General features: G+C 57.8%; 2 protein-coding genes and 1 long non-coding RNA gene across 3 annotated transcripts; 2 read left to right on the top strand and 1 right to left on the bottom strand.

Moving 5' to 3' along the window:
* Positions 1-1,704: 1,704 nt before the first annotated feature.
* On the top strand, positions 1,705-10,702 carry LGI3 (leucine rich repeat LGI family member 3). Its single transcript, XM_008542592.2, has 8 exons — positions 1,705-2,309; positions 3,202-3,273; positions 4,104-4,175; positions 4,518-4,589; positions 4,693-4,764; positions 5,412-5,581; positions 5,720-5,884; positions 7,981-10,702. The coding sequence occupies exons 1-8, from the start codon at positions 2,104-2,106 to the stop codon at positions 8,796-8,798; spliced, it is 1,647 nt and encodes a 548-aa protein (XP_008540814.1). The 5' UTR covers positions 1,705-2,103; the 3' UTR covers positions 8,799-10,702.
* A 2,607-nt stretch (positions 10,703-13,309) lies between these two features.
* LOC139081311 (uncharacterized) lies at positions 13,310-14,572 on the bottom strand. Its single transcript, XR_011536413.1, has 2 exons — positions 14,226-14,572; positions 13,310-14,050 (listed from the first exon to the last, which is right to left on the bottom strand). It is a non-coding gene; the product is annotated as an uncharacterized lncRNA (long non-coding RNA).
* Positions 13,357-17,489, top strand: REEP4 (receptor accessory protein 4). Its single transcript, XM_070606787.1, has 8 exons — positions 13,357-13,977; positions 14,794-14,866; positions 15,259-15,335; positions 15,428-15,548; positions 15,975-16,088; positions 16,483-16,615; positions 16,767-16,924; positions 17,009-17,489. Exons 1-8 carry the CDS (start codon positions 13,946-13,948, stop codon positions 17,072-17,074), a joined length of 774 nt encoding a protein of 257 aa, XP_070462888.1. The 5' UTR covers positions 13,357-13,945; the 3' UTR covers positions 17,075-17,489.
* Positions 17,490-24,014: the final 6,525 nt, after the last annotated feature.

Here is a 24,014-nt window from a genome sequence, read left to right as displayed (position 1 = left end):
TTGTCATCATCTGCTTCACCCCCCAGGGCACCTCCTCTCACTAGCTAAGCATAGGACCGACACTCCTCCTTTGTCTGTCTCTGGGTTAATCCTCTCCACGAACTGGGGGTGGCAGAGAGCCCATGCAGCCACCCTTCCCTTTGTGCCTCCCTTTTCTTCCCTCCAGACCCTCAGCTGCCGGGAGGGGACAGGATTCACTCTGCCCTTTGTGTGCTGGGCAGAGCCGTGCCAGGGACGGGTGGGGACCGTGGCCCAGCTTCCCCAGCCACCCTCCCCACTCCCGTTGCTTGTCTTCCCACACGCTGGCATGGGGAGGGCAGCACGGGCAGCTGGACGGGGAGTGGCAAGTGGGCATCAAAGGGCAGGGGCATCCCTGGCTGGGAGAACATGGACTTAAGCTCAGACCAGAGAATCCCCTGCTGGCAAAGGCTGGGGACAGCTGGGGAAGCATCTGAAGCCCAGTGATCTTGGTTTCCTGGACTGCTGTGGAAAGAGCACCAGACTGGACGGCCTGACTTCCAGGCTTCCCTTGTTCAGTACCCATGAGCTCTTGGGACAGTCACCCCCCGCCCCCTGCCCCCACACACTCCTGGGATGTAACATGGTGTAGAACAGGTGTTCTCAAACTTTTTGGTTTCAAGATCCCTTAACACTCTTAAATAGTATTGAAGACCCCAAAGAGCTTTGTTTATGTGGGTTATATCTATTGATATTTAGCAAGAAATTTAAAAATGTTTATTAAATATGAATTAAATTAAAATAACAATAATAAACTCATTATATGTTAAAACATAAACAAATTTTTAAATGAAAATAACTATCTTACGAAGCAAAAAAAATTAGAAGAGCATCATTGTTTGACATTTTTGCAAATTTCTTTAATTTCTGGCTTAATAGAAGATACACGATGTAGCCTCTGGAAAATTCCAGGGTACTTTTGTGAGAGCACGAAAGTCAAAAGGGCAAATAATGTCTTAACGGTATTAGGAAAAGTGTTTTGACCTCGAAGATACCCTGGAAGTTCTCAAGGACCCTGGGGCTCTCTTGGCCACACTGAAGACCCCTGGTTAGAAGAACGGCTGTGACTTCAGAGTTGGGTGCACTGGTTAAATCTCTGCCTTGTCACTTTCTTTTTTCGGGGCTGTGGGCCCCACTCTTCTTATCACTAAAGAGGATGAATGTCAGCTACCTCAGGAGGCTGAGAGGATTAAGTAGGTGGAGTACACACACTCAGTGGGTGTGATAGCTAGCTTGGCTGTTTTCCTCTTGATTTGGGCCTCAGTTTCCTCATTTGTTAAACAAAGGACTGGACTGGAAAATGTCCAAGGTTCTTTCAGCTCCCATAGGCTGTGGCTGTGTAATGAGAAATGTTCCAAAATCCCACACATTCCCACTCCAACTCCAGTGACATTTCCCTTTTCAGCTCACACAGACACAAAGGCACATTCTGTTCACTAGCCCGTGGACACATGTGAACGCAGATACACACGTGTCACTTAGGAAATGCCATGAACTCTGGTTAGAGGATGTGTCCCCTGAAGACCAAGACATATGCACAGGTACACAGCAGGCACATGGATCCATAATGCAAAATGCCTCCGCAAGAGAATATGTGCATGTGCAGGAGCAGACACAGGTGTGCACACGTCCACCCAGGCATGCCATGATGGGATGCACATGTGTAACTCACACACATGCGCTCATGCATATACTCTCTGAGCAGATGGCCCCAAGGACCGCTGGTGCGGTGCGCAGCAGCGAGGGCCGCAACCACTCCTTCTTTGGCTACTCCCGGCCCGGGGCTCCCCGCTCCGCCCCGCGCGCGCCCCCGCCGCCGCCGCAGTCCGCGTCCACCGCTGCCGGGCAGCACTCGGCTCGGCTCCCGGCTCCGCGCATCTCTCCAGCCGGCTCGGGAGCGAGCAGGGGAGGAGCCCGCAAGCGGCAGGCGCCCAAGGGCTGGTGGAATCCGCTCTCCGCTGCGGGCAGCCGGGCCCCTGGCTGTGGCAGCTGCTGCTGGTGGCCGGGAGGTGCCGGCGCCCGCGAGGGGTGGCGGAGCAGCGGGGCGGGGCCGCGGCCAGTGGCCCCGGGAGAGCCTCAGGCAGCATGGCGGGGCTGCGGGCCAGGCAGGCCTCTGGGCTCCGGCTGCTGGCGCTGTCCACGCTCAGCTTCTGCCTAATGCTGCACGTCGGTGCCAAGAGGCCCCCTAAGATGCCCCCCTGCCCGCCCAGCTGCTCCTGCACCAGGGACACCGCCTTCTGCGTGGACTCTAAGGCAGTGCCCAGGAACCTGCCCTCCGAGGTCATCTCTCTGTAAGTGCAGAGCCCTGGGGGGTTCAGTGGGGGAGGGGGGCAAGAACTGCTCCAGGAGTGGATGGGGAGAACCCCTACTCTCCCTCTATAGAGTCTGGGGACAAGGAGGACTCCAAGAGGTCCTCAGGATTGGAGATTCAAGGCGTCAGCCGGGCAGGTAGTTCTGCAGTCATGCAGATTCAGCAGCCGTGGCTGGGGAAAGCAGGAGTCTATAGCCAAGAATGAATCATCACCACCATCAGCATCAACCAGACCTACTGTGTGCAAGGCTCTGGACTTGGGGGGAAAGGGGTTGTTTACACAAGCATGTGGACCCCTGCCTGTGATGTCACACCAAGGGCAGAAAAACTTGTGGGAGGAGAGAGTGTGGGAGCAGGGGAATGGGTGGAAGTAAGACATACCCACATCATGCCCTGGCACCCGGCAGATGCCTGCCACTGCACTCACTAGCCACTCTGTACTGGGTCAGCCAGCCTGTCACTTGCAGCAAGCGGCCTCAGGGACTAGATAGGCTGTGTGGTCCTTGAGAGCAGGATGCTAATCCCCCACCCCCACCCCAGTGTTCCATCCCTCAACAGCATCCAACACACTGTGGGGCATTTGGAAGATCGTGAAGGCATGGGTAATGGAACCTTCTTTTGGCTGAAGGGGAAGCCGAGACTGGGGCTATTGGTGCTCAGGGAGGCAATAGGGGATAATGATGAAGGAAGGTAGTGAGTTTGTGAGAAGAGAAAGCCCCAGGTGGGGGGGAGGGGGGTGCGGGCGGCAAGCCTGGTGAAATAAGGCATTTCCAGGGTGAGTGCATCCAGAAGCCATTGCCCTGTCCACCTTGCGCTACCTCAGCCCGGTCCCTGCATACTCTACACAGTACTGACTCAGGTGTCCCCTGCAGGACGCTGGTGAATGCTGCCTTCTCGGAGATCCAGGATGGAGCATTTTCCCACCTGCCACTGCTGCAGTTCCTGTATGACAGGGCCTTGTGGGGAAGGGCGGGCGGGGGCAGAGTGGAAGGGGACATCTTGTGTACTGGGGAGAAGAGAGCGGATGTAGGTAGCCTTTGGAAATTAAGATGCACATGTCCCTTGCTTTTGCTCTGATGGGATAGCCACAAAAGGTGGAGCAGCCTGGAGTCGAGGGGGTGCAGGAAGCTGCAGTTGGGGGTGAGGGTAAGGGATGCAAAAGCCAAGAAGGGGGTTTTTGGGACCCAGTCAGGAATGGATTTACCTCCTCTAGAGACCCAAAGGAATTGGGTGCAATAACTTGGGCTAGTGCCAGAGAGTAGACACTGCAGGGGAGAGGGGTCATCTTAAAGACAGGTGACCCCAAGGATCAGGATTTGAAGAAAGAGCCGGGGGTTGAAAGGGAGGGAAGTTGAGAGGGTCTGAAATTCTAAAAGGGCTGTTTACTTTAGAAGCCCCAGTCACAGGAGGGAGTACATGTGAGTTACCCCACCTCTTTCTCATCGGGGGTTGTCCTCAAACTTGACATCTATTGGAAAGAGACTGGAACGAGTTGGGGTGAGGATGGGAGCCAGAGACCAGAGACGCAATGGGGAGGACCCAGCTTAGCAGGAGAGACCCGCCCCTGAAGCAAGCAGGGACCCTGGGAGCTTCTGGACCGGCACCAGGCTCCTGCTGAGTCTTGCCGTGCAGGCTACTCTGGGGCTCTTTGCTAGGGTCCGGAGGACGGGAGGCAGGGCAGCTGAATCTGAGGAAGCCTGGGGTGAGGCAGCAGGCTGGGGCTGGCGCTGCGGGCACACCCTGGGCTGCTCTAATTCCACCTTTGTCTCTCCAGGTTACTCAATTCCAACAAGTTTACTCTGATTGGAGACAACGCGTTCACAGGACTGTCGCACCTGCAGTACCTGTGTGTGGGAAAGAAAGAGGAAACGGCAAAATAGAAGGGAGGAGGGAGCTCCTGGGAGGGCTGAGAGGGGAGGTCGAATGAGGAAGGCTGGGGGGAGATGGGAGGAGGTGGGGGCCCGTGAATCCTCTGACTGCAGGGCCGGAGCAGAGGGTCATTTCGTCATCCTTCTGCCTAAACCATCCTGCCTGAATGCCTTGTCACCACAGGCTTAACGCAGCCAGATTCGGAATGGGAGCCTGTCTCAGGGCCAGGGGCTGGGATCTAGGTGGGGTGTAGGGAAGTAGCTGGTCGGGGGTCTGGGATCCTGAGTGGTGCCAGAGATGTGTTCTCATTTTTCTCCAGCTTCATTGAGAACAATGACATCTGGGCACTATCCAAGTTTACTTTCAGAGGACTCAAGTCTTTGACACACCTGTGAGTACGTCATGCACATGCACACACCGGACCAAGCCCCTTGTCCCCTATGGTCTTTGGCCTCGGTCATGATCTTCAGGTGACCCAGGGGTTTCTCTTGCAGCTCACTGGCCAACAATAACCTGCAGACACTGCCTAGAGACATCTTTCGGCCCCTGGATATCCTGAGTGACTTGTAAGGCCTGAGTCCTACCTCTTTTGACAGTGCCACAGAGGGGCGTGTCTCTGGAGGGAGTGGCGTGGGATCCAGGAGTGGGAGGGTCATAAGGTCTTGAGAGGCCAGGAGGGCTTGGGTTTTGGGGGCCTCCCAGAAGGCTAAGCTGAGTCATATATAGATTGGTAACCTTCCAAGTTTGGGTTCCTCAAGGCATCTGTGGGCCCTCTTAAAATGCACATAAGACAATATGTGTCTATGATTTTAGACGTGTGCTTTTTCAATATATGTTTGATTTGAACCTACATTAAAGTCCAATAGCATAGCCACAATCACAATTTATACAAGAAAACAAAAGCCCTGGATTGTGGGAGGTTTGGAGGAACTGGGATGCAACATATCATTGTGCAGGTTATGCACTGCAAAAGGCACCTGGCCTAGGAGGCAAGTAGGGGCTGAAACGCAGCCCCCCTCTGCTGGCCAAGCATGTTTCCACGGGGCTGCACCCCCCCCGAGGGGAACATTTTTCTAATCGGCAGAAAGATGCCATGTGGGCAACCAGCAGCAGCCTTGGCTGTATTTGCTTCTGAAAACCTAGAGGGCTGGGTGGGCAGAGCAGCTGAAAGCCTGTCCTTCTCTGTGTCCCTTCCATCACCCTCATGATCCAGGGACCTGCGAGGCAACTCGCTCAACTGTGACTGCAAGGTGAAGTGGCTGGTGGAGTGGCTGGCGCACACCAACACCACAGTAGCCCCCATCTATTGTGCCAGCCCACCCCGCTTCCAAGAGCACAAGGTGCAGGATTTGCCTCTGCGGGAGTTTGACTGCATCACCACAGGTAGGAGGTGCCCTGCCCTGGGTGTCGGGCTGGGCTCCCTGGGCAGCTGCACATGTACCCGGCCTTGCCAGTCAAGCAACTCTACCACCCAACAGGTTCTTCCCTTTCCCCCCATCCCCCCACCTCTCATCCCTGCAGATTTCGTGCTGTACCAGACCCTGCCCTTCCCAGCAGTGTCGGCTGAGCCCTTCCTCTACTCCAGCGACCTCTATTTGGCTCTGGCCCAGCCAGGTGTCAGTGCTTGCACTGTCCTCAAGTGGGACTATGTCGAACGGCAGCTTCGAGACTATGATAGAATCCCAGGTACCTGCACCCTGCCTGGCTGTGCTGGCCCCGACTAGAGGGATTGGGGTGGGGTGGGCTCCATTGTTCCTCTCCCTTGAGCTCCTACAGGTAGAGGGATAGATGAGATATGGTCTCTGCCCATAAGAACTTTCTCATCTTTGAGGAGAGGCTGATAATATCCATATAATTGGTAGATGCTAGGAGGGAGATATGAACACAATGCTCTGGAAGCACAAAGGAGAGGCCTACCCACGGCAATCAAGGAAGGCTTCCTGGTGGAGGGGATGCCTAAATTGAGTCTTGAAGGATGGGTGAGAGGGAGGAGTCAGAGGTGATGCCAAGGCTCCTGGCTTAAGTAACTGGGTGTGCCAGTGAACTAAGGAGGAGGAGATAGGAGTGGCTAGTAAGTTCAGTTTGGGATCCACTGAGTTTAAGCTGAGTCTAGAAGGCTGAGGGAGACTGAGCTAGGAGAAGAAAATGTGGGAAGGGTGTTCTGGCAGAGGGAACAGTGTGAGCAAAGTCAAGAAGGTATGCAACAGCTTAGTGTGTGAGTACATGCCCCCTGTAAACAACACGCAGCTCACATGGCTGCAGCATGAGGTTTGAGGTGGAGGGTGGCCAACGAGATCCGAGGAGATGAGGGGCAGGTCACTGACAGGTTTTGAGCAGAGTGGGTGATCCAATCCCATCTGTATCTTAGGAAACTCCCTTTGTGAGCAGCATGGAGGGTGGCTAGGCAGAGGCAAGACATGTGGGCAGACCAGCAGGGGACCCACTGGAGCCTGGCCCGGCGCAGTCGCAGTGGGGATGGAGAGATGCTTTAGAAGGGAGCACTGAACTGATGCAAGAGGAAACAGGAGCTTAAATTGCCCTCTATCTATGAAAGAACTTGAAGTCATTATAAAAACACCTTCCCCCAAAAGAAGACTCCAGATCCAGGTGGTTTCCCTGGTGAATTCTACCAAACATTTAAGGAAGAAATAACACCAATCTTACACAAACTGTGTTAGAAGCAGAGGGGAGCATTAACAGGACTTGGGGACTGCTCAGCTGTGGGTGAGTGAGGGATGGGGAGGTGTTGGGGATGGCTCCCGGTTTTCTGGATGGGGTGACTGGATGGAGCCACAGACTGAAATCCAGAACACAGAAGGAGGAGCAGGAGCAGGTGCGGGGTGGATGTGGAGCTCAGTTTTGCCAGTGGAGTTTGGGGAGCTTGTGGGTGTGTGGGTCAGGAGGGTGTGCGCTGCGGCTCGGGGGCTGTGGGCTCATCAGCGTGTGGGCGGACAGACCAACGCTGTGGACCGGATTCCGGCGGTGACTGCCGGAGCCTCAGCACAGGCTTCCCTTGCGGGAGAGGCCGAGTCACAGGGAGGAGGTGGGTGGGCAAAGCAGCGCTGGCAAGGAGGAGAGGAGAAGCGATGACTGGGGGCACCAGGCAGGTGGGGAGTCTGACCCCACAGGCTTTGGGTGCCTGAGAAGGGTCAGATCTGGTTGTGAGCACAGCATTCTCATACATAAGCGGGGTTTCTCAGGAGAAGATGTTTTCGTACACGGCTATCCAGACATCAAGCTGTCATTTTGTGTACCTAGGCTCTGTCACCCGTCTGTGGATGAGCTCTAACTCTCCCTCCTTCCCCTGCCTGGCCACTTGCCAGTGGGGTAGCTTTGGGCAAGTCATTTAGACTCCGAGCCTCAGTTTCTTTCTGTGTGAAATGGCAAAATAATAGGGTGCATTTTTGAGTGATTCATTGAGGCACTGTGTTCAAATTTAGCACAGCGACTGCACACAATAAAAATTCAATAATTGACATTATGGGTAAACAATCGGTGAACATCTAGGAATACCTATTTTGTGCTCAGTCTCAGCTTATACTTGAACCCTGGGGGCAAAGGTGGAGGGACGGTGATGCTGAGACTGATATTATTAGCTGTGAAACAACTAGAAAGCACTGAGTGACGGGTAGATGAACTGGGGGAGGGAATGCTGGAGCACAGAGCCTTAGTCTTGGCCCAGGGTTGGAGGGGACTGACCCTCTTTTCCAAGGGTGTAGCTTGGGGCGGGGGCATGCAGGCGCCCTGATGCTGCCTGACACTGCCTCCCCACACCCTGGCAGCTCCTTCTGCAGTGCACTGCAAGCCGATGGTGGTGGACAGCCAGCTGTACGTGGTTGTGGCTCAGCTGTTTGGCGGCTCTTACATTTACCACTGGGACCCCAACACCACACGCTTCACCAAGCTGCAGGACATTGACCCGCAGCGCGTGCGCAAGCCCAATGACCTGGAGGCCTTCCGTATCGACGGCGACTGGTACTTTGCTGTGGCCGACAGCTCCAAGGCTGGTGCCACCAGCCTCTACCGCTGGCACCAGAATGGCTTCTACTCCCACCAGGCCCTGCACGCCTGGCACCGCGATACTGACCTGGAATTTGTAGACGGCGAGGGCAAGCCAAGGCTCATTGTGTCTAGCAGCTCCCAGGCACCTGTCATCTACCAGTGGAGTCGCACCCAGAAGCAGTTTGTGGCCCAGGGTGAGGTGACCCAGGTGCCTGATGCCCAGGCTGTGAAACACTTCCGCGCTGGCCGCGACAGCTACCTGTGTCTCAGCCGCTACATCGGCGACTCCAAGATCCTGCGCTGGGAGGGCCCCCGCTTCTCCGAGGTGCAGGCCCTGCCCTCCCGGGGCTCACTGGCCCTGCAGCCCTTCCTTGTGGGTGGCCGCCGTTACCTGGCACTGGGCAGCGACTTCTCCTTCACACAGATCTACCAGTGGGATGAGGGGCGACAGAAGTTTGTGCGGTTCCAGGAGCTGGCTGTGCAGGCCCCTCGGGCCTTCTGCTACATGCCTGCTGGAGATGCCCAGCTGCTCCTGGCCCCCAGCTTCAAGGGGCAGACGCTTGTGTACCGACACGTCGTGGTGGATCTCAGTGCCTAGAGGGGTGCCAAGGCCTCTGGGTTCCTCGGACAGCCACTGAAGGCTAAGGGGGAGCCTCTGTGTGAGCAGTATGTGTGCCCATGTGAAGACACATGTAGCTAACCTGCATACATGCCCTCACATACGTACACTCTGTTGAGCGTGGGCAGACACTGACTAGCTCAGGGGAGCTACAATGAAGACTCATATATGCACCAGGCAACCCAGTACCCAGTGCCCTCCCATATGTGGACACCTGTTGACCTCACACTCCATCCGCAAGCCCCTCTCCCTCCATTGCTTTCCACATGCTCTGGCCCTGGGGGCAGGGTGCTGGGAGGGAGGCTGAACCGCCCCCTCCTGTTGTCCAGCTTATCCTTTTGACTCTCTGGTCTTTCCTGTTGGTGCTCTAGGTGTCTGTGTACTTGCTCATGCCCCACAGTGCAGCCCACAGCCACATCCTTCAGACTGCTGGGGCACTTACCCATGCTACGCTCCTTGTGCATGCTCACATGGACGCTGACGGACGCCATCAATTACATGCACCACACCCCTGTCTACACTCCCATTTCTGCGTGCACACATGCACATTCAGGACTGCCTAAAGGCTCTCCCCTCCGTGACCTCGCCTCTCTTCTTAGAGGGGGCACACAGGCCCCATCCTCCTATGCTCAGCCCTGGTGTGCCCACCCTGCAGCTGATATGGATGGGAGTGGTGGTGCCAGCCTCTTTGCGCCAGCTTGACCTCTTGGGGGCAAAGCCCTTCTGCCTGAAGCAATAACAGCAGCCCCAGCAGCCCCTGACTTCTCCCCAGTGCTGGCTCTGTTCCCACTGGAGTTTCCTTCTCTGACCCTCAATCTGGCTTGCCTGTGGACAGGAGGCCACTCAGATGAAAACCTTTCTGCTTTTGTTTCCTGTAGCTGCCCTAGCCTTGGACCACCCCCTGGGTTCAGCCCCACCTTTGGGCTGTGGACTCTGAACTGTGCTGGCTTCTTGGGGTGTGTTCAAGAGCTGGCCCAGCCAGGGACCCTGCAAATACCTGAGCCATCTGGGCAGGTGGCAGGAGTGGAGCTGGGCCAGAGAGCGTCTTGGGGGCCCTAGGACCACTCTAATCCACAGAGGCACACCCCAGGAGCACTGCCTTTCAGTGCCGGGGGGTGGGGGTGGGGGGGTGGGGGAGGTGAGGGGGTGAGGGTCCTGTGGGAGCGGTGCCTGGGAGCCAAGCTTCTGCTGCCCTCTGCTGTATGCTGGGAATAGACAGCTCTGACATGCAAGGCTGGTGGAGAAGGCATGGGGCAGGGAAGCTCTTCCCTGTGCCCAGACTGTGTGAGGGCCTCCTGGTGGCAGGATGTCCAGGGGCACTTGGGGGCAATGCTATGATTCACTTGCTTCAAATAAAAAGTTCCCACCCCACTGCTGGCGCTCAGATGTCCGATGGCGACGTCAGCCGCAGCTGTTTCATTAAGAACAGAGCCAGGGCCGTGCTGTCCCTCTTGCTCGCAGGCACCCTGCATCAGCTTTCAGACTCCCCTCCCTGCTCTTTTCCCTCCAAGGAGTGAGTGGGAACCCCCAAGGTCAGCAGGTGCAGGGGTCAGGAGTTCATGGTGATGACACTCAGGTGCTGGCGAGTGTGACTAGTCTCCACCACCTGGAGCTGACTCGCAGTCCAAGAGTTCCTTCCTGGAGACCACACTCTTGGGGTCCACTGAGAGACTGGAGTCTCTCCCTCTGTCAGGTCATCTCCAACCAACATGACCAAAGACAGCTCAGCGTCCCTCTACTCCCCCAGCCCCACTGGGCAAATGTCTGTCATTGCCACCACCCTCTGCCCCAGGTGTGAGATTTCAAGCAAGTCAACTAATTTCTGGAGCCTCAGCTTCTGCTTCTGTAAAGTAGATAATAAAACCTACTTTGTTGAAACCTGATTCTGCCACCTACTAGCTGGGTAGCCTCAACCATGTTATGTAGCCTATTTGTATCTCAGTTTCCTCATCTGTAAATGTGGGTAAACATGATACCTCCCTGACTTGGTTAGGTGAGATTTACATGCATTAAATGTATAACATATTAATATGTGTAATGCCCTTAGAATAGTGTGCCTGGCACAGAACTATGATTTTTATTGGTCTGTAGGCCTATAAGAAATATAGAGGTGGCTCAGAGAAGGGTGCTTTGTGGGAGTGGAGGTTGCTCTTTGGGGAGAACTTCTGCCTGTGGATTAGGGGTCCTTACCCATCCTCAGACCCAGAGCCCCTGTACCCTGTGTCTTACCTGTAGCCTCAGATGCCCAGCCAACCTGCCCTGACCACTCCTCACAATGGGGAATCTCACAGGGGACATGTCTGAGTTCCCACCTCCTCAAACCACATTCATGTGCTCTTGGCTTAGCAGGTGCCCCTTGGGTCTCGCAGCCACACTGTCCTGGGAATGTCTGTCCTGCTTTTTCAAATGGGGAAAGGGCCTCATGCTGTGCCAGGGAGAGGTTGCCAGGGAAAGTGAGTTGTCTCCAAGACACATTGGCACTCTCTTGCCCAGTAGAATGATAAATATCACTCTGACCTTAGCCCCTGCCCCCCACCAGGGCTCCTCCCAGGGGTCGGAGACACTTGTCTCCCTGAATGGCCAGCTTTCTGCACGTGGGGAATGGAGCTGTCTGTATGCTTGCTGGTCACCTGTCCTGGGGGTCATCTGTGTGTCCAGAGAGCTGCTTAGCAACCCAGGGTAACCGAGTGACTGTGTCAACAGCTCAGGACCAAAGGCCGTGAGAGGCAGAGTCCACTCAATCTGCCAAAGCCTAGGAGGGGGGCACCCCTCAGCTGCCAGCCGCACACCCCTCCAGGCTGAGCCCTGTTTTCAGGAGCAGACCTCTGACATCTTGTCCCTTAGATGTCCCAAGCACAGTCACCGGCACCAGGAGTCTCCACCAAGAGACCTTCCTAGCTGGGTGGGCTTAGAGTGGGCACAGGAGAGCTTCTCGAGAACCCAGTGAATTGGAGGGAAAGAGAGGCCTGTGATGCTGAGGTCAGATGTGCGACTCTGGAGGGCAGCTGGTGGAGAGGAGGCCGTTCTGTAGCAGGTACAAAGTACCTGTGGCTCACATGCCCACGGTCAGCCCAGGTACCCTCACCTCCAAAGAACGGATGGCTATTCCCTCTTCGGCAACCCTCTGCTCCTCCTGAGCTTGTCCCCTACTGAGTCAGTCACATCCTTCTGCTCCAAGGAGACAAGGATACTTTTCACCTCGATTACAATGTCTATGCCTAGAGATGGATGGTGGGATCCTAGCTCTTGGGCGTTCCTCCAATGTAGGGTAGGAGCTGGGCCCAGAGTGAGGGGCTGGTTAGGCAGGGAGAGGGAGGCCTTAGGGCCTCGGGGGATTTTCTCCTGTGTCCGGTTTCACTGCAAGCTCTCACACCCAGCAACAGCAATAAAACTGATGATAATAATTAAGACCATATAATCATTATGTGTGTTTATTTATTCCCAAGAAACCTCCTTTCCCTGGCCCCATCATTGCCTATTCCATCCTTTTGATAGGTGGTGGGTGTTAATATGGCTCTAATAAAAAGTAATAACTGCCAAGTTTCCCACTCCACAGCTCTCGGCAGCTCTGCTGTCGCCCTCACCTCAGGCCCTGAGGCAGAGGCGAGGCTGGGGGAGCAGGGAGGAGGGGAATGCTGTGTTACCCATTGTCAGAGTGAGGCATGAGGCCCTAAGCAGAAGAGGTACAAAGAATGCAACCCCACGTGGAAAGTTGTAGAGGCAGCAAAGTTTGCCTTCTCTTTTGAGCTTCCTGTCGTCTTCCAGGTATACACCTCCCTCCGGGGGGCGGGGGGCTCCCCCGTTCCCTGTCCCCTCCCAGGGCCGCCCTCAGACGACGGATCAAGCCAAACGTTTATCCAACAAGTGCCACCAGGTGACGTTGGGCAAGCTTCTTTTCGTCACTGAGCAAGCCTATTTCCTAAATGGGAAAAAAGGATCAAGACCCTGCGCACAAAAATGCACTTCAAAATGGGCATCGTTGATGCTATGAAGCCCTCAGGGATACTTGTGTTCTGGACTCACAGGAATACGTTTCCACCTATTCAAACTTCTGGGGAAGAAGGCATGGGGGGCTAGGGCCTCTGCCTGGAAGCTCTGAAATCATCGTGGTCAGCCTGCGCAGGCGTGTGGGCCCTGGACCGGTATCCCACCGCGAAGTCAACTCCCTCCCAAAGCCCACTCTTCAGGGTGAGTCGGGTGGGCGCGATGAGTCCCTCAGGTTCCCTCACCCATACTTTCTCCCCACTTTCCCTATAGGTCAACTCAGCGTCTTTGAGGCGTTTCCTGACTGCTGACCCAGTGGTGCAAGAGCCGGATTTGCTGGCACTCAGCCAAGCCACTTTTGTGCCTGGGCCTTGAGGGGGGACCCTGGCCCATCATAAGCCCATTCCCATTTTACAGAGGGGAAAAACAAGGCAAAAGGGGGAAGCCAGTGAAGACCACGAAACCTTGAGTTCAAATTTCCTTTTTCCTCCTTCCACCGCCCCACCTTGTTTTTTTTTTTTGCCGCATCTCATACCCTAATTTTCCCGCTTAGGAGGGCTGCTCAATCTTCGGGGCCCACCTGCGAGGCGGCGGAGCGTCGCCGCTTTAAGGAGCAGGGCGCTCGCCCCGCCCCCACCCTCGCCCCGCCCCCGGGGCTGCAGCGCGCCTGCGCCCGGCGCCGGCGACCCGGGTTGGGCAGAGCCGGGCGCTGTGCAACTTTCAAGTGAGCTGGGAACTCCGCCCCGCGGCGGGCCAGGCGCCTGGACCGCGGGGACCGTTCGGGCGAGGACTGCGACCCACCACCCCCGGCCCGGACCCGCCGTGGTGCCCCGCGAGGGCCGAACGCCTGGCTCCCCGCGGCAAGCAGCGCGAGTCGTGACTGCCGGGCGGCGCGGCGGGCAGAAGAGCGCGCCAGCCGGTACCGGCTCCCGGCCGGTGCCTCCGTGTGTGGCCTGCCTGCCCGGCCTGCTGGGCTCCCCCTTCTTCCGGCTAGCCGCTCTGCGGAGTTAGGGAGCGGCAGGTTCCGATTTGGGGGTGCCCCTTCCGTTCCCGCTCCTCCACTGACTCCCCATCCTGGCCCCGCGGGAGCGTGCCTCTTGGCGTCTTCTTGGGTGGTCTCCCTTCACCCCCGAGGCTGCAGGATGGTGTCCTGGATGATCTGTCGCCTGGTGGTGTGAGTACGGCAGTTCTCAAACTCCCTCTAGCCCCGGGTGCCAGTCCGCCCCTGGGGTGGAAGCTGGGAACGTCTGGTGAGAAAGGGGACTTTCTAAGCTCGGTCACACCTGTCCCTCCCCCCCGCCCTTCCCCCACTCGCCACAAGGGTTAACGGCCTTGCGGGCATGCGCTCGGCATCCAGCAGGGCGTACTTGTCCCCCCACCCCCAAAGCCTCCCGTGCTGATGGCGATCCCTCCCGAACTCACACACTGCAGACGGGTGCGTGGGGCGGACGACCACAGGCCGGCCCTCAGCCCTTGGGCAAACACCAGGTGTGGTGGCACGTTGTGGGCGGAGAATCCAGGTGCCTGCTTCCCGGCTGAGTAGTCAGTCACGTGACTCACCACCCTGGCCTCGGCGTCCCGCTCTGTCCTCGTCACCTTTCAGTACTCCAGCACCTGGCTGTCTGCACCGTGGCAGTGCTGGTCTGGTGGCCCTGGGCTGGATTGCACGTCCATGGGAGGGGACAGTCTGGTGCTCTCACCAGCTCAGAAGTCTGCCTCCCACCGGCCTTGTTGAGTGACTGTGTGCTGTCCCTTCATCATGTATCCCTGGGCCACCAGGGCAGGCCTGGGCAGGCTTGGGATGTTTGTAAACAGCAAGGTGGGGAGGGCAGCTTCCAGGGCACTGACTCAGGTGCAGGCTGTGCAAGCCAGGGGGGAGAACAGGGTAGGCACTGCCACCTCACACCGAGAGGGAGGCGGCCACCTGGTGAAGGGCAGTGGGGCATGGTGCCCCTCACTCTCCCTGTCTCTTTTCTGGCTGCTCTTCTAGGCTGGTATTTGGGCTGCTGTACCCAGCTTATGCTTCGTACAAGGCTGTGAAGACCAAGAACATTCGTGAATATGTGAGTGTGGGGGTGGGCAGGAAGGCTTGACTCAGGTGGGGTGGGACGAAAGCTTTGGTGGGTATGGTAGGACTTGGCAGGGTGGGAAAGGTCTGAGCTGGCCTCCCCCTCCTCCAGGGGCATAAAATCGGGTGGTGTAGCTTGAGTGAGTGGGTGTGGATGAAGGGTGGGCTTTTGGGTGCCTGTGCAGGATCTTGTGGGTGAAGCCCATTGCAGGTGGGTACAGGAATGAGTAGCAGTGTTTCAGAGGCAACTCTCTAGGGCCAGCCAGATGCCAAGGGAATGCAGTGGGACAGGCTCTCTGGAATCTCTGGGCTGGGTCAGCCCAGGACAGGGGAGTTGGCTCAGCAGGCTCAGCCACTGGCTCCTGACCTCTGCCCCCTGCCTCCCAGGTCCGGTGGATGATGTACTGGATAGTCTTTGCACTCTTCATGGCAGTGGAGACCTTCATGGACATCTTTATTTCCTGGTATGGGTGTAGGGGGGCTGTGGGCCATGGTGAGTGGTGGCCCACCCTTGGCCTGGCTCCCTGGCTAACCTTGTCCCGCTGTGCTCTGACAGGTTCCCTTTCTACTACGAGATCAAGATTGCTTTTGTGCTGTGGCTGCTCTCGCCCTACACCAAGGGGGCCAGCCTACTTTACCGCAAGTTCGTCCACCCATCCTTGTCCCGCCATGAGAAGGTGCCGCAGCGTGAAGGCAGGGAGGAGAGCATGGCAGGGTGTGAGGGAAGGAGCCCTGGACTTGGGCTTCGGGACACTGAAGGACACCTGGGTTCTAATCCTAGTCCTGCTGCTCTTTAGCTGTGGGATCTTGACGGAGCCTAGCCTTCTTCCTCTTTTGGGATAATCAAGTCGGGGCACATGTGAATGACCTTTTGAGGGTGTGAAACGTCAGCTGGAAGTTGTTTTGGGGATGGTGGGGGCAGAGGATGTGGCATGGCCATTCATTGAGGTGTAGGAGTGGGTGAGTGGGTGGGTCGGGGTGGTTGTGGGTGCACTGTGGGTGGGGGTGGGCTGGGAGGTGTGGCATGCAGTGGCTTCTCTGGGGCTGCAGAGGAAGAGTGACTCCAGCTGTCCACCTGAGCTCTCCTCCTCCCTGTTCTGCAGGAGATCGACACCTACATTGTGCAGGCCAAGGAGCGCAGCTATGAGACAGTGCTCAGCTTTGGGAAGCGGGGCCTCAACATTGCTGCTTCAGCCGCTGTGCAGGCTGCCACCAAGGTGCCCTGGGCCCCCGTCCTCCAGCACCCTCTCCAGTGCCTTTTGGGCGAGTCTAGTTCACTGTCAGGGAGCCGAGAGATAGCAGCTGTCTGTGCTGGGGAACAGGGGTGAGAGGTGGCAGGTGGAGTATTGGCAGGAGCATGGCGCATGGAGTTCAGACTTCCCTGGCTCTGACACTAACTGCGAGTGGCCGCTCCTGCTCTCTGGGCCTTAGTTTCCTGTTGGTGCCACAAAGGCCTGGGGCTAGAAGCTTGCCGAGTTGCTCTCAGTTGTGAGGCCGGTGCCCCAGTGACTACCTGCAGGTCACCTGTTGACTTCCCTGGGCTGAAGTCTCTTCCTGCTGGGAGCCGTGCCCCTCCCTCCAGGTGACACAGCAGCTCCCCATGCCTTGCAGAGTCAGGGTGCGCTGGCTGGAAGGCTGCGGAGCTTCTCCATGCAGGACCTGCGCTCCATCCCTGATACTGCCCCCACCTACCAGGATCCCCTCTACCTGGAGGACCAGGTTCCCCACTGCAGGCCACCCATCGGTGAGTGGGCAGAGGGACCAGAGCTGTCCCCAGAAGAATGACATCCTCCATGCAAGCTGTGGTTTCCCCCAGGGCTACAGGAAGGCCTGGCTCGGCCCCAGGCCTTCAGACTGTGCAAATGCCCAGCGCTGCCTCCCTCTCCTTCACACAGGGTACCGGTCAGGGGGCCTGCAGGACAGTGACACTGATGGCGAGTGTTGGTCCGATACAGAGGTAGTTCCGCAGCCACAAACCCGGCCCCCCCGAGAGAAGCCTCTGAGCCGCAGCCAGAGCCTGCGTGTGAGCAGGAAGAAGCCGCTGGTGCGGGAGGTCAGTGGCAAGGAAGGGACAAGGGAGATGGCTGCCCTGGACGTCAGCCCAGACCTCTCATGGTGTGCCTGCTCTCTCCCCCAGGGCACCTCACGCTCCCTGAAGGTTCGGACGAGGAAAAAGACCGTGCCCTCAGACATGGACAGCTAGGGTCTGCAGAGCCCGGCCCAGTCTTACCTCGGGCCCTGCAGGGTGCTGGGGGCTGTTTGAGGAGCCTCTGGCTGCACGTCCAGGCTATCCGCACCAGCTGCCCGGGCTCTGCCCTGCCGGCTCCTGCTCTTGGTTACGGGCCACACGCAGGGACGTACTGGCTATGGGCCAAAGCGGGCTGGGCCCACGCTGCTGTTTACTGCCCTTCTCATCCCTCCGCCTTCCGGGTGTGGGACCAGAGCCCTCCCCAGACCCCTGCAAATGAAACCCAAAACCTTGCCAGCTGTGTTCATTCCTTCTTGTCCTTCCAAATACTTGACAGCCTTCTCCAAGGCCTTGTGTGTATCCTGGTTGTATGTTTTGTGTTGGTGAATGAGGTCAGGTTTGTGCAGTTTTGATAAATAGCTACATGAAAGTGTTGTTCTCCTGGTTTGTATTGCAAGTCCTCACAGCACACACATTATTACACAGTCTGCTAAGGCCAGGCTCGGCCTAGGACGAGGGCTAAAAGGACAGACAGACTGCCAGAGGGGCCCAGTCTTCCAGGGGAGATTGCCATTGACAAAATAGTTGTGAGGCAGCAAGGACTGTCATTGAAAGCTCTTGGGGACCTCAAAGAACATAGATGGGAGAGTGAGGGGACCAGCCCAGAGAGGGGTCAGAGTTTAAGAAGACTGGTCGGGGGCAGATAGGATTGGGTCTTGACAGGAAGTAGAAACCAGTGAGAGCGAAGGTGTGTAGGGAGCTCAGGCAGTGTGATCCTTTGGGAATTATCTGGATCTGTGCACAGATTAGGCCTGGGGAGCCCACCTTCTTCCATGGGCCTTTGAGGGTCTCTAGGTGCTCCTGAGGGAGAGGGGCGCTGAGTTCCTGTAAATGCTAGTAACCCTGGAAGCATTGCAGCTCTGTGGAGTGGCCGCAAGAGGGCAGCAGCTGACAGGGTCTGGACTGCCCCCGGCTTCCAGGTCAATGAGGGCGGCGCTCGAGGGCTGGCCAGAGCCTTGCCCTGCAGGGGGCTGGCAACTGGCTGCTGGAGGGAGGATGGGGAGCTCCAGCGCAGCCTCCAGTGGCCCCCCCCTGCTGCTTTTGCTCATTGGTCCTCAGCCTGCTCCATCCATCAGTCTCCTCTCTTCTCTGAAGACCCAGGCTCTTTGCCTGGGCTGGCTCCACTCCTTCCCCTCCTCTAATTCCTGGGGCAGTGGCGCGGGCTCTGCCCTCCTGCCCCTACATGCTGGCCTCACCTCAGGGTCCCAGGGCTGCTCCACTCTCCCACCCCCATGGCAGCTCTTCCTTCCCACCTTTGACTAAGCAAACAGGTGGGTGAGAGTGTTGGCGGCAAGAGGGAAATGGCGTGGTAACCCCGAGTGACTGAGGAGTGTGGGTTAACTCCTGGTGTGGGGATTATCCGGGTTTTAGTTGGAAGAGGCGCTTAATCTGCCAGGGTGGTTTAGCTCCTCACATACTGGTGTTCAGTGACTTCCTATCTTGGCGTTCTCTTGCATCATGATGTTGCCTTATCTCTTCATTTATTCATTCAAAAAATCTTTATTGAACATCTGTCAGGTACCAGGCATGTTTCAAGATACTAGGGATGCAAAATCTAGTAATGGCTCCACCGAGAACGTGCTCCTCTAAGCCCCGACACATAGTAATTTAATCCTCACAACAATTTCAAGAGGTCTGTACTATTATAATTTCCATTTTACAAATGGTAAAACAGGCACCAGGAGGGCAGGTAATTTGCCTGAGGTCACACAGCTAATAAGTGGCAGAATTGCGCTTTGAACCAGCCAGTCTGGCTTCAGAGCCGGCGTACTGAACTGCTGTGCGGGACTTAAGTAAATGAGATGTTTCTTGCCTGGGAGGCGAGGAGAAAGAGACTAGCACATATCAAACACTGGTTGTGTGCGTGACTTTGTGCTGGGCATTTTACAGAGATGGTTTCCTTAACTCCTCTCGACAAGCCTATTAGGTAGGGTTAAACCCATTTTACAGGTGGAAAAACTGAGAGTTGGAGAGGTGCAGCAACTTGTGCACGATCATGCTGACTTAGGTTGGGGCCCTGTCTCCTGATGCAAGCCTGCCCAGAAGTTGCCTTGGTAGAGGTGGAATGGCAGGATCCACAGCCCTGAACTGGGAGAACAAAACAAAGGAGGATGTGATGAGCCAGCAGAATGAAACAAAAATTCAAAGGGAGTGGAGGTTGGGGAGAGGCCTGAAGGTGTAGGGTGGTGAGGGAGCTTCCATAGGAGCTAGGGCTTCCCCTGCCCTCATTCCTAGGGTCACTTGGGCCCCTGGGCTGAACGGCTGATGCTTCCTCAGGCCCAGGATGCCCTGCAGCTTCCTCGTGAGCCCTGCGGCCCCACAGCTCCTTCCTTGGGCCAAGCCGCTCCTCTGTCTCCTGAGCACATCATAGTCACCCCAGCATCAGCCTCCAGGCCTGTGCTCCAGCCATCTGAATCTCCTACCCTCCCAACAGTCTTTCTTTCCAGGCCTGTTGTGGCTTTCTTTCAAGACCTGCTTTCTCTGAGAAGCCTTCCCTGACTTGCCAACCCCTCCTCAAGCTCCCAAGGCTCCTGATTGCTGGCCCGCTCACCCCGTCCAAGGCACACAATGCCGTGGCCTGTGCTGGTGTGTCCACCATCCTCCCCTCTCCTCCTGACTGGCCTCCCCTAAGCCTGAATTGCTTTGTGTTCCCCTCATCAATCCTGATGGTCTGGTGGCTCCATGCTGTTCCCCTGACATGCTCTTCCTCCCCCACCCAACTCGGTCATATTCCTGTTTGCCCTTTGAACCCCACTCAGACATTACTTTCCCCAGGAAGACCTCCAGACCACGCCCCCTCTGTTCCTGCATGGACTCCCGTTTCTGCCTTGAGCACATGGTGTTTTCTCTCCCACTGCATTGTGACTGCAGAAGGAACGGGCTTGCACCTTATTCACTTGTATCCCAGCCTGGAACAAGTGCTAGTTTAGCCAAAGTGAAACATTGTCGAACATGTGTGGCTGGTGATGGCCCACTTGTTCTCCTACTTCTGAGCTCCAGCATCACTGCCTGCATGAAGCTCCCTGGCCTTCCCCAGGGGGGGACTAGAAGCACCTTGTAATCATTTGTTAACATGCTCGACTCCAATAGTCACCCCACTGCCTGGCACGGGGCCTGATACCTAAGAGCCTTCAGTGACAGTTTGCTGGTAAAAGAGCAAATACGCTGAGTATAAGCTCGTCCAGGTGCGGACGGCTTGTGCTTCCATCTTTGTGCCCTGCATCTCCTTGGTGCCCACCACAGGCGAATGACTGCTTCAGTCCTACAGGTTCCAAGACATCCTGGGGCCAGAAGGGAAGGGGCGCAGAGAATTCCAAATTCTGGAGGACTGTCTGGCCACGCATACACGTGATCCCAGGACCGGGGCACTGGGCGTGGGCTGGGCTTCCCTCACAGCCTTCCCTGTCCTTCCGAGAGTCACTGAGACACTGCCCGGCGCTGCCTCCCTGTGCATGGGGTTCCTGGCCCCTCCGGGAGGGTAGGCTGTGCTCTGGCCTGACCACAGCCTTCAACTTTCTGTTATCCACCAGTGTGTCCACTGCCTCTGTTCCAGGCAGGATCTGGGCTGGGCCTCCATTCCAACTGGCCTGGAGCACGGGTGTGCCAGGCTCCAGGCTGAGCACTGGGTAAGGAGAGGCAGCAGCCTTGGCCCGCCCCCTTGGAATCACACACCTCTGCTGGACCCAGGTTCCAGGCCTGCTTGGTTTGCGGGCTCACTCTTTAGCCTCTCTACCCACCTTGCCTGCTTCTGAGGGCCACCTCCACTGCCCCCAGGTTCCCAGGTGCAAGTGGCCTTTCATTCCAGCCTCCCTTTTCCCTCCTTCCCCCCGCCCACCATCCCTTGGACCTGTCAGGCGACTCCTCTGTCTCCCTGCCTCTTCAGCCCCTCTCAGCCTGTGGCCCCTCCATGTCCTGGTCCCCCTTCCCTGCCTCTGACCTCCAGGTGCACTGGCCCCCCTGCTGTATTTTTCGCTGTCACTCTCAGTGGTGGCTGTGTAGTTAGCCTCTTGTTTCAACACAGCCCTGGCCCAGGCTAAGTTGGGGAGTCCTAGCTGGCACTGCCACACCCTTGAGGGGGTTGAGGAGATGAGCACTCGGGTTCTCACCCACTGTCCCCCACCCACATCAGGGACTGCAATGCCAATAGCTGGTAAGGGGCAGAAGCAGGGCAGGAGATGATGCCCGCTGCTCAGGAAATTCAGGGGGCAGAACTGGGGTTGTTAGGCAGAAGGTCCTTGGCCTGGGGCAGAAGGGGGTGGTTAGATTGCAGCAGGGGGGCCGGGGGGAAGGAGGAGGGGCCTTGGGGAGGTTCCACTGAGAAGAGGAATTAGGTCAGGGATGTGGGTTGGGTGGGTGAGAACGGAGGGGGCATGGCTGCAGAGCTTCCTCCTGGCTCTAAGAGCATCTCCACACTTCCCTTCCTCTCCTCCTCCCTGGGGGCCTGGGAGAATTCTCCCCAGAATTCCCCCTCCCCCATGCCCCCGCCCCAGGCATTGCCACAAGGGTGGGGGGGGTGGGGGGAGGCCAGTCTCAGCTGTCTGAAGGATGGAGGGGCCGGGGAAGCAGGGCTAGGTGCCCAGACGGCCGCGTGTGTGGGAGGGGATGTCCTCAGATGCCCTCCACCCGGCAGTCCCCGCTCTGACGTGGGTGCCCCCCCCCTCCCCGCCCGGATTAGTGGCAGCTTGGCCTGACTCTCCGGGGCTCCTTCCCCCGCCCCCGCCTGCTGCCCTCCCCTGGGCAGGGGGCTGCTCCACCCGAGGGCACAGTGCTTGCCCAGGTAAGGGGCTCTGGGGACAGCGCCAGGGCAGTGGCTCTGAGTGCTGCTGTGCGTGTCAGCATGAATGTGTATATCAGTGTGTGTGTGTCAGTGCTCCAGGGGTCGGGGTGGGGCCGGGGTGGGCCCCCACATGGCTGGAGGTGCTGGTCAGTTTGCCTTTGTCCACGAATTCAGCATTGTGTCCACGCGTGTGTGGCTTTCCTTGTGTGTTTGTCTTTTGTGTGTCTCCTCAGCTCTGCTCTGTCTTCAGGCACAGAACAGTCGGCTACAAGGCTTGGTGGGCCTGGGGAGCAGGAAGGGGAGCCGTTGAGGATGGAACAGGGCTTCTTCCCCGCCCCCCCCACCCCTGCCACCCGTGGCCCCTGGGCATTTCAGAAACCTGTCCTGAGAGTCCCGGTCTAGTCCACAGACGGTGACCTAACAAAGCAGACATAGCAACGGGGGGTGAGGTGGGGGACGTGTCTGTCCTCCCCCGGGACAGTCCCTGTCCCCTTTGGGGATGACAGTGACAGGTCCTTAGGGACCCAGACAGCCCAGGCTCTCACCCTGCCCTGCCCAGCCTCTTCCAGGCCCCAAGCTGTAGGAATCTCCCCCCAACCCGGACTCTCCCACAAGCTTCAGCTGCCAGAGGACACAGATGGGGGACCACAGGCACTCCCCAGCCCCTCGTCTGCTCCTTGGAGCCAGCCTGGGAGCAGAGGCTGGGGCTTGGGGCCTTGGGATTGCAGTCAGTGTTAGACCCTCCGCAGTCATTTCCCCTGGCACAGTCAGGTCCGGGCCACCCTCAGGAGAGCTGGGGGAGGAAGGGAGTGTTAATAACTTAGCCATGTAAACAACCCCTACCAGCCTGCCCTGCCACGGAACGGGCCTCTGGGGGGAGGCAAAGGGGCTAAGTGAATCTATGCCAACATGACCCAAGTCCTGCCTGGTGCCAGTCCCTTCAGGCCTCCTCTCCTCGGAACCCCTCCTCTTCCCCTCAACTGCCTCCTCTCCAGTCTCTTGGGAGGAAGGCTCCTCCTGGCTCCCCTCTCCAGGGATGGGGTATGACCTGGGACCAGGCTGGAGCCATCCGAGAACTCATCCCTTGGATGGGATGGGGCTGGGTGGGGTGGTGCTACCTCTGAACCAGGTTGAGTGAAGGCAGGCCGAGGATGGCTTCCACAGGGAGGCAGAGTCCTCGTGGGGTGGGAGGTGGGTGCCTGAGGGGAAGGGAAGCGCCTGTTGGGCGTGTGGGTTTCTGTGTGTCTGAATCTGTCTGTGTGTGTTTGAATCCGTCTGTTTGTGTCTGTGCTCTGGAACCACCCCCGCAGAGGAGCCGGGATGCTTCCTCGGGTGGAGGGTGGAGGGTGCCCTGCTTTCCCATTTCCTCTCTCTTCTCTGTTCCCTCCCAGGAGCCACGCCCATGGGCTCCTCTCCAGCCCTAGGCCTGGAAGCACCAGGAACACGGGATGGGGCAGACCCCCAGAACACCAGGCTGGAGCAGGTGGTGGAGCTCATCAGGTCCCACCTCCTCTCCAGACACTTGGTGAAACTGAGGCCCTTAGAGCAGGGACACTAGATCCTAGACCTTCCCAGAACTGTTAACACAGGACACTGTGCCTTTGGGCCCTGGGAGGAAGCTTGGGTGGGAACGTGAAGAGCAGCTTGGCCGCGTGAGGACCAGGCACGGCAGACACCGGCTGGTAGGGTGTGCCCATGTGTCAGAACTGGAAAGGACCAGGAGCGAGTGGTCCAGCAGGCATGGGGCAGCTGGCGTGGGTCAGAGCACCCATCCCTGACCCGTGAGAACCCGACTGCCCCTGCCAGCTCTGGCACTGCCCCCTCCCAGCGGCCGTGCCCTAGCACCCCTAGGGGCACCCCGCCCCACCATGGCCTGGTCCGGCCCCTCCCGCCCTTTGCTCCAGTTCCCGGGCTTGGCACCTATGGTGGGGGTGCTGCCCGCCTGCCAGGCTCCGGGGCCGGGCCCACGGGAGGGTGGGGCGGCTGGGAAGCTGGCACGCTGCCCCAGGGGAGCCTCTCTCGGCAGGCGCCCGGGTGCCGCGGCGGGGAGGGGGTAACAAAGGGCTCATTCTCCCCGTGCGCAGCCGGTGGCATCGCCGGGGCGTTGGCGGAAGCCCC

The sequence above is a fragment of the Equus przewalskii genome, chromosome 2 (assembly GCF_037783145.1).
Source record: "Equus przewalskii isolate Varuska chromosome 2, EquPr2, whole genome shotgun sequence".
Taxonomy (NCBI): Eukaryota; Metazoa; Chordata; class Mammalia; order Perissodactyla; family Equidae; genus Equus; species Equus przewalskii.
The sequence above is the reverse complement of the archived record's forward strand: the minus strand, read 5'-3'. Positions and strand labels throughout refer to the sequence as shown.